This window comes from Hippopotamus amphibius, chromosome 8, assembly GCF_030028045.1.
Source record: "Hippopotamus amphibius kiboko isolate mHipAmp2 chromosome 8, mHipAmp2.hap2, whole genome shotgun sequence".
Lineage (NCBI taxonomy): Eukaryota > Metazoa > Chordata > Mammalia > Artiodactyla > Hippopotamidae > Hippopotamus > Hippopotamus amphibius.
Window position 1 is genome coordinate 137,276,735 of NC_080193.1, and position 16,145 is coordinate 137,292,879.

The 16,145-nt window shown below is 43.9% G+C and overlaps 1 protein-coding gene across 3 annotated transcripts in view; it reads right to left on the reverse strand.

Annotated features, from left to right (window-relative positions):
• Nucleotides 1–16,145, reverse strand: part of DPP4 (dipeptidyl peptidase 4) — a 77,055-nt gene that overhangs the window by 23,595 nt on the left and 37,315 nt on the right. For all 3 annotated transcript variants that reach the window (XM_057744517.1, XM_057744518.1, XM_057744519.1), the window contains 8 exons: nt 8,558–8,693; nt 6,467–6,511; nt 4,250–4,357; nt 3,892–3,968; nt 2,887–2,940; nt 2,387–2,508; nt 621–668; nt 276–374 (listed from right to left, as the gene is read on the reverse strand). In XM_057744517.1, coding sequence (XP_057600500.1) covers nt 276–374; nt 621–668; nt 2,387–2,508; nt 2,887–2,940; nt 3,892–3,968; nt 4,250–4,357; nt 6,467–6,511; nt 8,558–8,693 — 689 coding nt within the window. The remainder of the gene's footprint in view (nt 1–275; nt 375–620; nt 669–2,386; nt 2,509–2,886; nt 2,941–3,891; nt 3,969–4,249; nt 4,358–6,466; nt 6,512–8,557; nt 8,694–16,145) is intronic.

Below are 16,145 nucleotides of genomic sequence, written 5' to 3' on the forward strand. Positions count from 1 at the left end.
TAGAGTTACTAATGGGATGAAACTGAATTAGCAAAGAGTGTATTTTCTCCAAATATTTTCCTCTTAAAATAATACATGTTACATAGAATGGTACTATATTTTTAAATTAAAAAAAATGTAAAACTAGTAGTTCTTGTGACAGACCAGTTCATGGAAAAATAAACTTACATTAGATTTATGTATAAAATAAAATACATAGTCAGATCAACTTATATTTAGTTATATTTTCATTGGTGTTTCTATGAAAAGTTATATTCCAAGAGAAATTTACTTACTGGTTCCATGCAAATGAATGAAGTCCAGTTTTTTTGAGGGCATCTGGACATCCTGCAGCATTTTATCCAAAGCTGAATTGTCCTCCAGGACTCTCCATTCTAAACAAATAATTGAGATGGCAGACATTTGTTACAACGGGAAGAATTTGGATTGTGCAAAGCAGTAATGAACAAGTGGACCATTCACTGATCAGACTATAGGTACTTCAGGCTATAAGCCTTGTGTTCAAGTCATTGTTAAAACACCCCAAAGCCAAAGAAAATTCCATTGTGCTAAGTACACGTTGCTCCTAGTCACACACACTTTCCTAAAAAACAAACAAAGGGTGAACTATGAGAAAGTACCTTTATCATTGCTGCTTCTATGCAGAGTATACAGCGGCAGACCAGGGCCTGTTAACATAATCAGGGGAAAATATATTTTAGAGGTTGTTTTGTTTGTTTTTTGTTTTTTTAAATAATATAACTTACTTTTCAAAAACAGCTTTTGTTACCATTTAACTTTGATATAATTTTGACACCATTTAGCCTTGATAGAATAAATATCACAGTGGATAAGAGGCTTACTAAATGTTAGCTGATTTTCCTTTTCCTTAAAATGAGCGCAATTTGAGTGTAAGAAGTACTACCGGAAAGGCACAGGGCTCTGGAGAAGGAAACAGAAAACGCACCTCTGGCCCTGCTGGGCGCCTTGCGTATATTTTTATGCCCGAGCCCAACTTCTTCATTTGTGAGCCAAGCCATCCAGACCCAAGGAGAGCCGCTATCCTTCTGGCTCTAACTTCGAGGTCCAGCAAGGACCACACCCTCCCCCAGGCCCCGCCCCCTTGGGGTGGCGCTCAGGAGCCAGACCCCCCTCCCCCCACATTCCCTCCCCGCATCCCAAAGGGCCTGCCGCTGCCCCCACTGCGGAGTCCTGGACCAGGCGGCACATCTGCACTGCGCCTGACTTGGATAAGCGGTTCCTTCCCGGCACGTGAAAGTGTTTTTCTCACACGCTCATATCTTCACTATTTATCCCAGCTGTGGTAGTTGCAAAGTGAAAGGTAATGTATTGAAAAAAGCTATCTCGTGAGCTATTTAATTTGGATACATTTGGATCATAATATTAATTTTTACATTTGATCAGAACCACAGCGGAGACATTATAGGGACATGGGTTTGAATCCCTGGCTTTACTGCTTTGTGACTTAAGACAACATATCTATGCTTCAAGGTCCTCACATATAAAATGAGGATAATAATATTTACATTATAGAGGTTTTTCTTAAGGGGCAACAAGATCATGAATACAAAACCTGAGCACAGAGCCTAGTATATATAAAACAGGTGCCCAAGAAATAGTGGCTGGAAACAGCCATAGTAAAGAACCACAAATGATATTAAAGAAAACGTGCCAGTAAAGCAAGGTTCGGATAACTGGTTTGGAGACTTTTTTTTGGCGATGGACAGTTCTTTTTTAGAATATCCAGATTTTTTCTCTCACTTTGAGACATAATCTAGCATAGTGTTTAACGGCAGAGGCCTGTGTTTGAATCCCATTGTACCTCTTATTAGCTGTGTGACCTGTGAAATCACATTGTCTCTCCTTGTCAAGATTTCTTCACTTATAATAAAGAAAACAGATATAACAATAGCAACAGAAGATGAGGCTGTGAGCAGGTTGAGTCACAGGCACCACCTACATACATTTTTCTCATTTAAAGGGGCAAGTGCATAAAATTATAATTTGCGTTAAAAGATGCACGATCTGTGTGTATGGAAGGAGGTCGTGCCTCTATCATACATAAGCTCTGGGGGGTGCTTTCAGTCTAAAGCAAGCCTCTTGGTTAGAAGGGGAAGGAGAGGTGTTAGCTCACTACTTACACATGAGTGAAGGGAAGAGGACTTAATATGATCTCAAGAACTTGGATTCAATAGGAGAGAACCGAACAGGGCAGAAAGAATATTTCCTAAACTGGGCACTGAAAGGGAGGCTTCAGGGATGGAGACACTGAGCCTGGAGGGTGGTGAGAAGGTTGTGCACAGAGGGGAGGGGATGGAGGGAGCTACTCGAGAAGGATTTTGTGGGTACCCCCTGCTTTCCCTCCCTATCCTTGGTTCAAACTTACCAGAACATCTCAGCTGATAGTACTTCGCCTCGTTACTAAATGATACAGAATAGTACTGACACCTTTCTGGATCCAGCTCACAACTAAGACACATCACATTGGTGTAGTTATTAAGTTGGAGTCTGTAAAACCAATGGTGGAAGTTAAGTACTTGATGAAAGGATAAATTAAAGAAGGAATTGAATAACACTGTATTCTAGTTTCAAAGATATCAGAATGCCAAAGCAATACTCAGAAACTTTTAAAATGTGAAAAAATGCACGAATTAACTCATAATAACCTCAAACCTCCCATTGTTTGGAAATATCACAAAGCATCTAATAAACTCATGCTCTTTTGTTGAATGTGGATTGGTTTACAGAGGAATAAAAGCATTCGATAGTAGTTCCAAATTAATATATTAGGTCTGGGCAAAAAATAAAAATAAAAAATAAAAACATAAGAGCCAGACATTGTTCATTAGCTAAAAGCTCAAGTCAACAACTTGATAAAACTCTTACTTATAAAGATTTCTTCCACCAGGCATTCCTTTATGTTCATTACTGATGTAGTACCTGGGAAGAAAACAAAGGAAATATATTAATTATGTTTTTAAGAAAAAGTCAAGCACACTTCATTTAACTCAACACCAAGCATTCGTGTTCATACAAGTGCATGTGCATTAGTGCTTACCCTTCTTTTATCATTCTTCCCTTCCCCCTCATCCTCAGAAACCATTTTCTCCCCATCATCTCTAAACACGGGATTCTTTTTTAACAGACTAAAATATCTGAATACGGGGATTACTCCCTTAATTAAAGAGACAAGTAAAAACTCAAAAAAAGTCTTCTTTTAGAAAAATATGACTGGACAACTAGTCTGAAGTTGAGACCCCATTTATCTATACTGTTTTCCATATTTTCCGTTTCATAACACACACCATTCAGTGGCAGGGGCCCCATCCTCCTGAGAGTCGCGGAGCCACTTCTAAACAGGACTTTTGAAAACTGCTTCGAGCAATGGCAAAACTCTTCCGTGGCGAAACCAAGAAAGGATTATAAAAGTATCTACGATTGTCATGAAAAACAACACTCCCTATCCTATCAATTCGTGCATGCTAGTTGACAGCCTCTGAAAAGCTTTCCATTTGCCAAAGAGTTAGGCCGAGACATGGACAGATACAATAGCCTCTCTAAGCCTTCCAAAAATCCAGTATCAGTTGAGATTTAACAAAATGCCCCTGGATGCTAGTTCAGTCTTCCAAGACGTTTAAGAAAAAGAGGCTGCAGCTCTTCTAATGTAAAGCAGGTAAGAGCAAGAGGTAGAGCTGCTTGGTGGCATGGTATCAAGTCTGCTGAGCATATGTGAAAATCATTAAGGCTTCCGTATGTTAAAAAGAAAAAAGTCCTGAACACATTCCAAATAGACTACTCTTTATTTGTAGGAGATTTTTCCTTATTTCTGGGCAAAGAAAGGCGTGATTATGACAAATATATTGATATCCTACTGATTTTTAGAATACTTACAGGTAATCACTGGTAAGAGCTTCTATCCCAATGACCTCCCAGGCTCCTTTTGTAATAAACGTGCAATTCTGATGGGACTTAAAAAAAAAGAGAGAGAGAGATTTATTAGATTCTCTCTCTCTCTCTGATTAAAGTGCAGGGGAGGATTAAATCATTTACATTAGGAATCTGGATAATCTCAGGTCTTTTCCTTGGGCTCCCCACCCCATCCCACCTTACTCCAGGTACCACCGGGCTATTTGAATTAGTCCGATTATTGGTACATATAGAGCGACTTTACCAAATGATTTTCACTTCAAGGTAGTTTCAAAAAAACAAAAGGAGATCAAGGCGAAATAGATGATGTCGAAATACACACCCCCTTATCTGTTTCGAAGTGACAGATGTGCTTGTAGCCCTCTTTGTTGCTGATGATCTTGTAGAAGCTATTCCCATCAGAGGTGAAATGAGGTTCCGCAGGCCTAAACTAGAAAATAATAGAAAACATGAAATATGTTAAAGCACATTAGTCTCAGGTCAGTAGAAACTTTAGTTTCAAAAGGTCCTCCCAACACCTGTGCATAAAATCCATATTTCATGTACTTGCCAAAGGCAATCAGAGGGTCTCCATAGAAAATTCCCCTCCTAGAAAATGCAGACAAAAGATCTAACTCCTAGGGAATTTCTGGTGGGGAGGAAATGAAAGAATGCACATGAAGAGGCTTACACGGGACACTCAACACACAGCAGTGGTTATTGGTACCCATAGGCATCTTCTATCTGTGGAGGATAACACTATGATGTCTTGATGTAAGTGTGAGAAAATTAGCATTAGCTTTTCAGTTCTAAGAAGTAAGTTTCCTCACTGTCACCATGTGCTTTCTTGAAACAGACTAATATTATTTTTGACTGTTTCTGGTTGGAGGTGGTTTGTAATTTGAGGGATTCCCCCCCCACCCCTGTTTCTTATACATAATTTTTCTTGAAAGTCAGACTTAGAAAGTCTTTAATCATTTCTGGACCAGATACCATAAGGAATGTCTGTCGTATATTTCATACGGAAACGCTCATATACTTATCATTTTTATTATAAGCCTTTTCATTTTGCTAAATAGGATCAACAATTTACCCAAAAAAATAGTTGTATGGAAATATAGAACAAAATTTCCATTTCTTACAGTTCGATAAAAGATAGTTCTCAGAACATAATGTCGTTTAAGCAGAAGAGGATCTATCCCAGCCTGAAAGGAATATGTCTCTTTACGGCTTCGATTTCCTTACTACATTTGAGAGCAGGTAGGAGATGGTCTTTTAAAACTGTTGGTTCACTTCAGCCTCGCTGTTTCCTCTCTCATCAGCTCCCATTTTGGGAAGGAAGAAAAATGCTTCCCTCTTCTATTTAGTGATTCAAAGCGAATTCATTTATGGAGCAAGCCGAGGCGTGCAGTACACTTGGTGTTCTCATTATGGAGCTCGGAAACACATTCCCCTCTCTAGACCTGTGTTCACAGCCTTATCTTTTTAATACATTTCCCTGTTTCCCCTGGATGGAGTTGTGCCTAGTAGAAATGTGTGAAAAGTGGCATCTGTCTGGTTAAATACAGAGAGGAAAAAACATATTTTTTTCAAAGAGTCGTGAGGAAGTGTAGCATGTCTCTTGCCATGGAGGAAACCACTTTTCATGTTGGCAAACCTCTCCCCTCTGCCCAATCAATGCCTGAACAAAAAGGACGTGTGAATGCTGGGGCGGCTCTGAGCCCAGCTGGAAGGGGTCGTGTTCTTAGACCAGGGGGCTGCACCTCTGTGCTCTGAGAGATGAGAAATCTTTAGGTTTTTTGGGTTTTTTATTTTATTTTATTTTAATGTCATTTCGTTCTCTTTTAAAAGGGCTTCATAGAAGTGGTCGCAAACATTAGGTACGATTCACTCTTCATCTTTCACACGAGGTGCGGCGATGTCTGGAGCGCCTTCATCAGTTTACTTTTCTCCATGGTCTTGTAGTGGTGTGACTGGTGAGTCTACACTAGGCGTAGTGTGAGGCATGGGAGGTCACTGAGGGTCACCGTGCTTTCTTGGGTAAAGTTCTGCATCCAGGGTATGATGAAGTGCAAACCCACATGAGTATGATTCCTCCGAAGAGGTGCATAGAGGGTGTGGTGTGTGTGCCTCTGCATTTCTGCTGGAGGTCGTCGTGTCTCCTTCTGCCTTTGTGTAGGCTGTGGGCGGAAACCATGTTTTCTGCCTCTGAAGCACCTAACTTGGAATATGAGGTCAACAAGGCCATTTGGTATCTTGGCTGCCTTTCAGCAAAGGTTGCTTTTTAACTTTCCGGGAGCTAGAATTTGCCTAGAGTATGTCTTTTGTTTGATCTGCTCTTCTCTTGAATTTTCACTTGTGCTTTTACTTTTTCCAACTGAACACATTATATATTCTCTATAAAAAGATAACTCTATAGGGAGCATTTAAATACTATGAAAAAAAAGGTCAACTACTATCTCTATTAATGACAAATAACATAGAGGCCTCGTTTGGTTTGTTAAATAGCTCTGAGAATCTGATCCATAGGGCAGAAAACCCCATAACTCTTACAACTTACTCTTCCAACCCAGCCAGTGGTACTTGTTTCGATGTGTTGCCGTCTCTAGGGAGGAAAAAATACAGAGAGACGTGAGATGTGAATTCTACTCTTTAGCTGCAATTTGTGGCACTATAAGCAAGATTGTACTTGTAATAAAGTAATTGAAAGCTATCTCCATTCCCGTGTTTGTACTTATGTAGGTACCTTTTACATAGCTACATTAGAACATTTACCTCTCCTGCCTAGAGCTCTGTCCTGGATATGTAACTCCTATGCCACCCTGGAAGCTCCTCCACATTTTCAATTCAACAATTCAGAGATCTCTTTCCCCATCCCCACCAGCTTGTTCTTACTCCTTCGTTCTTCTCCAGGTTAGTGGCCCCGTTCACCCAGGAAGAGCCCTGGGGAGCATTCCAGACTCCCGCTCTTTTCAGAGTGACTCCTTCAGCCTCTGTCTTCTGGTTCTTTGACTTCTCTTGTCCTTCTCCACAGCTACTGCCTTAGTTTGTGTCTTGTTGGCTTTCCCAGGTCTATGGCCCTGATCTCCTGGTTGCAGACCCTGCTGCTCTGTTCTCCTTTCAATCTGCTCTCCACTAGGCTTAACCCACAGCTGATATCATCAGGCAACAGATAGTTTCATCTCATTATGATTCTTTCCTATTTAAAACCTTGAAATAGCTCTGAAGGTCTTGCAAGGTAAGGCCCGACTCCTCAGAATGGCACCTGAGCCTTAGCCTCTATCTCACCATTGTGCCTCCCTCAACCCCTAGTCCTGTGTACCCCCAAACCTTGCAGGCTCCAAGCTCTTTACCCCAGATGCCCTAGCACAGCCTCTGCTCATAGGGTCCACATGCCTTCATCTGTCCCCTCACATGACAACTTACTCCAGGCTGCTCTAGTCTCCTCCATGTTGTCCCCCATCCCCCTCTGCCTGTCCCCGGTCAAGTTCATTATCTTCTTTTGCCCTACATTTTCTCTGTACCTTGCTTATACACTTTTAGAGCACAGTATTCCTGATATTGAGATGATTTACTTGGCGGGAAGCAAAGAGCTTGGTTTTTCAGTTTGATTCTGGCTGTCGTTGTGACCTAAGCAAGCTCCTTAACCTAACTGAGCCTGTCTCCACAGTGTCTGGCTACCCTGATTGTTCAAGGAATGGTAACTATTATTATTGACTTTCATAACAGTATTCCCTACTAGAAAATAAACATTTTGGGGACAGGCATGTTGCCTAATTTTTTTTTCCATCCAGAGCTATGCACAGAACTTGGAATAAAATAGGTATTCAATGACTGCTACATAAATAATGAATGAGTAAGTCAAGATACATGGCGGGTGGGGGGCAACATTTCTGAGGCAAGAACCTGCTCTGCACCCAACCAGGATGGAGCAGGGAGAGAAGGAGTGTAGGCACAGAACCCATCACCAGAAAGGGGCTTGTAGAGATGTCCTTGACATATGCCAGCAAACCTCCCCAGACTCTACCCTTCTGGAGGCTGTTGGTCCCAAAGGGGCTTTAATTGTAATCCACCAGCCAGACCTTGTGGACTCTGGGCTGGAAACGCCCCCAGCACTTCAAGGTTGGATTAACACTTGCCTTTGCCTTCATGTTGCCACCCTCTCAGCCTGGAAGTTATCTATTTACTTTCTAAAGCTGTTTACTGCTTAAAGACAGTCACAGCACGGTAATAGATTTGTGGCCTCTTGGTGTTTGTTTTGTTTCACATATATTCAGCGAATCTCTCCCCATTCCCTGTGTTTTCTCTATTGAAACATGCTTCCTTGACCTTGCGGCCCCTGGCTTTCTCTGACTCTGTGAATTTTGACATCCTATCCTATTTTCTGGCTTTCTAATCACCACCACCCCTTTCCCAAGTGATAGTCTCCATAACTAAAACAGTATGACTAGTGAGAGAAGATGAAATAGAAGTACCACTGGGTAATCTCAGATTATCTATAAATCAGTCAAGAGATACTCACTGCCTCAGGGTCAGACACAGAGAAAGAATAGAAACTCAAACTGTATTTCCTGATAACACTCTCCCTGTTTTCATACAGCCCTCAGATCACATGCAGCTTTGGAAGTAGAGCATCCTGATTCAGCTTTACCACTGAGGAAATCCATCTCCCGGTGGGCTCATCGTGGTCACAGATATCCATGATTGAATAGTTCTGAATCCTCCGAAGCCACTGTAAAGAAATCCTTTCTTCCGTTACCCATGTCACGTCACACAAGTAGTGATCCCTGAAAGGAGGGAAGCAAGGAAGGAGGGTTGGAGGGATTGGGGGCGGGGGGAGGTGGGAGAGAGAATAACTATTTCCAGACCTTGGTACAAATAGACATTTTGCTCAATGAAATCAATCGTAATAGGAATTCAATTATAAATAGTTGTTGAAACCATTTAACGCCACAGTATTTTACCCTTTCTTAAAGCATAAAGTGTAACTTCATTTTGAATGGAAATGAAAATATATCTGTCAGGAAGAACAGCAGCTAACAACCCACAGGAGTGTAGCCTACGTGCCTCACACTACGGATCAGGACTTTGCAAGTGCTCAGCTGGCCTTTGGTGGTGCCGGAGTGTCATGGGTGACATCTTCCCAATCTCTTTTCTGCTGTCTTGAGGGAACATTGCAGGGAATCCAGGGATGCTGGTTGAGATTTGATTCTTTTCGGGTCCCTTGATATGCTTCTCTAGAAAATCCTTCCTACTAGGGAGAAACTACAGTGACCCTTTTCTCAACTTCATTTTCAAAGGGGAAAAAAATGGACTCACATCTCGCACACCTTGAAAAGCAAGTCATTATATCGTACACATCTTTTCTCAAGTGTCAAAATACGCATCGTGTGAAGAAATTAAGGAAACTTGGTATTTTGACATAAATTTATATAAATAGAGATATCGCAAGCAGTGCAGCTGCCTCCAACGCATACCTTTCACACTTTCTGGAACTATATTGTGAGTGATACTGAGATGCATGGACTTCATAATTGACCTTTCTGCTAGCCTCCCTAAACGTTTGCTCTGGATAATTTATTTTGTTTGCTCCCCTCGCCCTTGTGCGATGCTTGTATGACGATTCTTAAATCACTCCCTTCCAGTGTCCGATCAAAGCCTTGCTTCCTTTCGTCAGAAGGATTCCAAAGGAATCTTTTCTTCCCGCCCCTTCCCATCTGACCCTATGGCCGTATCCGTTCCCCCTAAAACACGTCTTTACTCCTTCCTTCCTGGACTGTGCCCATTCCCTCCTCTTGTCACTAGGCTCTCCTTGCTTGACTGCAAACTCCCTGAGGCTGGGCCGCAGCTGTCTGGTTCACAGGGTATCTCCAGGGCCTGTCAGACTACCTGGCACACAATAGGGGCTCACTAAAATTCTGTGCAACATAGCACCGAGCAGAGGGGGACATCCTGTCCCATCCTTGTGACCTAAATAGCTCTGTCCTTCCTCAGATCACTTCCCATCTCCACTCCCCTCACAGATGCTAAATCAACAGCAAATATTTATTGAGCATTTAGGATGGACCAGGTGCTGGACAGAGCACGTAAAGCCTCTAAAGCTCACCACTTCACTATCCCCCTCTACGGTGTGGGACCCTCACTGTGTTAATGCACCTGGGGATACCTGGGCCTCCGGGCTGTCCCCGCTGCAGGTGGCAGGCACTGAAAGAAGACCAGAGTCCCTCGCCCAGCAGCAAAGCACCACATCTGCACAACTGGGGACTCCTCCCCATTTCAGTCCTTTCTCTTGCTTACTAAGAACTGTACACTGTCCAGTCTGCACGGCTGACGTCCCATGGACCTCCTGTGAAGCTTCCCAGCTGCCTCGCTTTGTCAACCTGCCTTTTAGTCTGAAACGACCTGCATGCTTTAACTTCTTCAGGGTTTCCTCAACTATCCCCCACCCATGAGGCTTTCTTGAAGACCCCCCCTCCTTCACCACTCTCATGGGTCTCACAGCACTTGCCACAGATGGCCAGGCTGCAGAGTCTGAGAGGCTGAACACTGCTTTCCAGCCCAGGAGCAAGGGCACCGCATCTGGTCTAACTCTCCGGTACTGAGCCCAAAGCAGAGGTGTTAAATGAGAAAACAGAAAGGCAAACCAGTCTTCCTGGGGACAGGGAGGGGATAAATACTTGCAAAGGGAATGGAAGAATGAAACGCAAGATAGAAAACCAAAGTTTTTGAAATTAACTTTCTAGCCCAGGAGTCAGAAAACTTTTTCAGAAACGGGCCAGCCAGTAAATAGTTCCAGCTTTGTGGGCTACATGCTCTCTGTCACAGCCACTCGACTCGGCCTTGGCAGCACGGAAGCAGCCAGAGACAATACGTAATGGATGAGGGTGGCTGTGTGCCAGCGAGATGCTGAGATTTGAAGTTCATGTAAATTTCATGTGTCACGTAGTATTAGTCCTCTAATGATTTTTCTTCCCAACCATTCACAAATGTGAAAACCATTCTTACTTGTGGGACCATCCAGAAGTGGGTGGGGGCTGAATTTGGCCGGCAGGCCCAGGGGTGCTAACCCCTGTTCTATACCAATAGTTCTTTTTGTTTAGGTCAAAACCCCTTTGTAAATCCGATGAAAATCATGTACCTGTCTCTAGGGGGAAAAAAGCCCCTCCTCACACATGCACACATTTTTCAAGGGTTCCCAGGGCATCGATTGGGATCGTGGACTCCAGAAATAAATAGCCTTCCTCTTTCCTAAAGTGGCCTAGTGGAAAGGGGCAGGTGAGGTGGGAAGAAAACCTTTAACATGATTAGCGGGTCTCCTGGCAGTAAATCACTTGCTCTACTAAAAGCCAAAAATTATGCTTCAGGTTCAGCAATCAGCCAGATAAAAGTAACTTTTCCCCATTTGAAAACATTGAGCAATGGAATTTGCGAAGTCTGCCAGGAAACTCACATGCATCTGGCATCTTCCCTGCCCGTTTCTAGATCAAAGGTTTGTGAACCTGTCCCCTCCACTACCTCTGTCACTCTCCACAGCCCAAGGTGTACTCTGTACCCTGTAAGGACTCCATAAAGGCGGTCCATCGGTGGAAGACTGTACATTTTGAATTCTTATATAAACATGCTTCTCTTCAATCACAGTTTCTCTTTAAGATTTGGAACTGAGGGGAGACAGAACGAGGGTGAATAACCCAGCCCTGAGCTGCGATCACACCAGGCTGGGAGGTCAGTGAGTCATGGAAAAGATATAAGGAGACCAAGGGCTTAATTGTACTTTTTACTGGAAGGTTTAAGTCCCCACTTAGGACCAGAAAAATCCAACAAGCAGGATTGTCAAGTATACTTTCCACAACGTGCTGATTTTATTCTGTAAAACCAGCGAGGCACATACTGAACAGACCGGCTACAGTGGCTGGGGGAGGGGTAGGAGAGGGACCAGGGACCGTACAGGCAGCCTGGCCTTCCCTTGAGCCACTGACTCCCTGTTCCAGGTTTAGACACAGTGGTTCAACAAGCTCTTCTAACTTCTGGGATGGGATTAGTCCAAGAGGAATACGGTTGATTTTAATATTAAAGCAATGAAATAATTTCCGAACGTAACGAGAGTTCACACCCATGTGGAGTCTGCTCGGTGCCAGGAATTCATCTAAGTGCTGACATAAAGCTCACGATCACCTTATGAGGGAGGAATGTTCGAGTTCATGTTTTGCAGACAAGTAAACAGAAGTGTAGAGAGGTTAGGTAACTAGTCCAAGGTCACACACTGGACAGGGTTGAAGTAAGGATTCAGAATAAGCCATTGGCTTCAGAGTTCCTGCTCTACAGTCATTCCCTCTGTAGAACCTCCGCCCTCCCTCTGGTAAACATTGCTGGTTAGCTTCTGCCTCTTAATTCTTTTCAGGATAAAACTCCTCACTCTATGAAATCTATTTATTCCTCGAGAGTGTATACGGATGGAATAACTGAATTTTATAAAGCAAATCATATTTGAATGCACCGGGAGAGACTTGCTTTCGGAAGTCATATGACAGGGAATCCTTTTGTAAAGTGGCTGTTGCCTTGCAAAGAGTAGGCATGTAATAAATGTCTGTTGTGTGACATTAATTCCCCTAATTCGGGTAAATGTTTCTTCTGGTATTTTAAAGATACTTAAAATAAGGTACCAGTTACTAACTGGAAAGAATATTGGAAAGAAAACCACTACGAAGTGCAACTGCATATGGTGGAGTGATTAATTCAGTGAATCACCCAGGGAAGAGGGCATCCTGCCAGTGCCGGCCGCAGGTTCCATGCCACCCTCTGCTCTGACAGGGATGCCAGCCCTCCCAGGTCCACTGACAGATCGCTGAGGTCTGGAATGACTGAGGTGAGATGGAGCAGATCTGAGGGATGCAGTGCCCCTAGCATGTGAACTCCTAACCTGCCTCCTTTCTTGCAGGTATCACTAGCTTCCAGGGTATTTCAGTCCAGTTCCTTGATCTCCTGAGTGAAAATCTCAGACCCTGAGGTCTCTGTAGACCAAGGGTCATCAGCTGTTCAGAGGAGACACAGGCTTTATCTACTGTATCCCTCGGAGCAGAGAGAACGGGGTAGGGCAGGTCACGAGCTGGGTGTGACGGGGCCCGAGAGTCATTCAACAGTATAATACGACCTCCCCAATCCTCTAGCTTCAGGTCACAGAATCTGCAGAGGGCTGGGAGGAGGCAGAAAAGAGGGATTGCTATGCAAGGTTATTTTGAAGGCCATCTTTCATGCCGGCTGTATAAACTCCTATCCCACATGTACAGAGTCACACGTATACCACGCCCCGACCATCCATCCATACATGGACTTATCTATGCACTTATTCCACATGTAGTGATTGGACATTTGCTATGGCCTGGGCACCTTTGAGGTGGAGATATTACTGTAGGATTGGCCCGCCCCCTACCTGCAGTGCTTCAATCTAGCCATGTGAAGCTCTGCTCTAAATAAAAGTTAGGAGATTTATGATTTTACGTTAATGCTGTTGTCTCCCGAATACTTTGAGCTCTCAAATTCCCATTACAGGCAGTCAATGCAAATGAACAGTTTAATCTCATCAACTTGAACTCTAAATCAATGAGGGCAGCGGTTGGAAGAGTGACATGGATGCCCCTCTTGCTGGTTGCCAGAGGAGCCCAGTCTAACAAAATGACAAATGAGCCTCATCTTCCTATAGGATTTCAGCTGCTGGAAGCTCTGTGATAAAAGGATGAGGCCTAAGGAGGAAATTAGTGATGGGTGTGCGGGCGGAGGAGGGCCTTGCTCCAGGAGCAAGTGAATTACTACGTGACACAGCAGAGGGTGCTGGGCAGCTGAAGAGGCATAACTGGTCTGGATTAACTGGGCCCTGCCGATCTTTGCCTGAAGCCAGAAAATGAAGCATCACCGTGGACGAGAACATGTTTCTCCAGGGGGGACCTCGAGCTTGGCTTTTAGCAAAGCTGCAACTGTACTGGTGCTAACAGAAACCAGAGCTGGATTTGCAGTTTCATACTCAACACATTCCTGTAGCATTTCCAAAAATGCTTCTTTGGTGAAATACATTCCACAGAAAATACCCACAGACAGCCTTCACCATGAGGACTACAGAAAGAAGTACTAAGAACAAAGACTTAAGGATTCATTCATATAGGGTGAAAAATAAGTCCTTAAACTGCTTAAGTTTCCTGAGCTCCGAAATTCACAACTGCGCCGTGGAAAGTGATTTCGAAGTGGGGAAGATGCCATCTCTTCATCTGTGAGATGGCCATGAAAATGACACCATAGGCAGCATGTGGATAATAAATGAGACAATGTGAGCAGAGCACCAAGCACAGGAAGCACCCAATACATTTTAACTTGATTATTGTGTTACTCTAGCCAGGCAGGTGCAGGCCTCTGTCCTAGTCCCAAGTTCCAACACCAAGTGGCTGTGTGATCTTGAGCAAACGTGTTTACCTCTCTGAGCCTCAGATCTCTCATCTGTGTCTCACAATGGTGTGCTGAGTATGTTCTGGAACCCTGGTGGGTTCTGTCTATTCTGAGACTCCTGGGGGAAGGAGAGGGCACGGGGCTGGGCCTGTTGGCATCGCACCTCTGTGTTGTTTCTCACTTGCGCAAAGGTTTCTGGGTCCTTAAAAACAATTATAAGGTCCAAAGCCCCTTCCAGATCTAAAATCTTTCAGAGCAGGAGTTCAGGGCTCATCCCTCCTGTAGACAGATGTTGCGTGCAGACCAAGAGGGTACACAGGGCCTGCTCTTCTTTCCTGGGCATCCCCCAGCTGGTGTGCACTCGGGGATCCTTCCACTCCAGGGCTCCCCCTCCCCGCCGTGCCCTGTGCAATCTGCTCATTCTCCAGAATGCTTTCTTTCATCCCTGGGGTCACAGAAAACCCATCTCCCCCACCTCAGAGTGCCTCTAGCCTCTGTCATAGGCACTTGGGGAGTCATTTATTGACATGTTTTATATCCTCCACCCCATCGTAAGTGCGAGAGGCAGACTCAGCCCTACAGACATCTGTGAGTGTAAATAGTGGGTGCTTAATCAATGTTGATGGAAGAGATGGGACCAAACAGGAGATTTTAGAACCTCCGGGTAAATTTGTACACCCTTGGACAAACTGAGGAAAAAAATACTTTTTAATTGACCGATAATTAATTTTCCCTAGGAATAAATAGATTAATACAGATATTTCTAAGCAAATTAATGAATTAATAACCATAGAGCAAAGCCTCCAGCATGCCTGATGTAGTAAATGCAACCCTGAGAAGATGCTTCCGTACTGCTCTGATAACTTCAGGCATCTAAGGGCACCCGCTGAATTCACACAGAGGGACAGGCACCTTGCAGAGTGCTTACAAGCTCTTTCCTTCAAGTCAGAAAGGTTTGAATACAGACCCCCTGTGGGTCATTTTCTTAACCTCCAGGCCTCATTTTCTTATCTGTAAAACAGTCCTATAATACTAGTTGTCGGAAAGAGTTAAAGACTAATAAGATAAAGCATGTAATGCCCTGCGTCTGGTACGTGAAGAGTGCTCAATAGATGCTAGTCATTACTTAGCAGCAACAGCAAAACCAGCATAAGTAATGGAAAAGACTAGACAGTAACCTGATAGCCAAAAGTTTCATGTAATTTGGTGTTTATCTTTACAGGAACATAAGGGAGGGTCTGAGAATTTCAAACCACCAAGGATCATTCAAGCAAGTGACATCTTGAAGTCCATCAGTATCATGGGGGACCTTAAAATTAATCCACAGTTTCCCTGAATTTCTCTAGGTCTTACCAGGCCCTGCAAAGCCCTGTGTGATCTGACCTTCCCCTCCACTCAGATGCTCCAGACTCTGCGGCCTTCTTGCAGGGCCTCTACTGCACCAAGCATGCTCTGTCTGCAGGGACTTTGCACCTGCTCTTCCTCTGCCCAGATGCTACTCCCCTAGCTCTCCGTATGGCTAGGTCTCCCCCTCTTCCTTCACCTCACTGCTCACAGGCCTCTTATTAGAGAGACCTTCCCTGACCTCCCCTCACCAGCACCGTCACCATCACCACTTCCCTCCTTTGATTGTCTTCAGCACATTTTATACCTTTATTTGTTTACCTGCTTGTTGTTTGCCTCCCCCACCTTGAGTGTAGGCTCCATGACACCAGAGACTCTGGCTGCTTTAGTCATTCTGCAGTCCCACCCCTGGAACCATGCCCGGCGTGAAGACATGACGTCGGTACTCAACAAAGAGTGTGTGT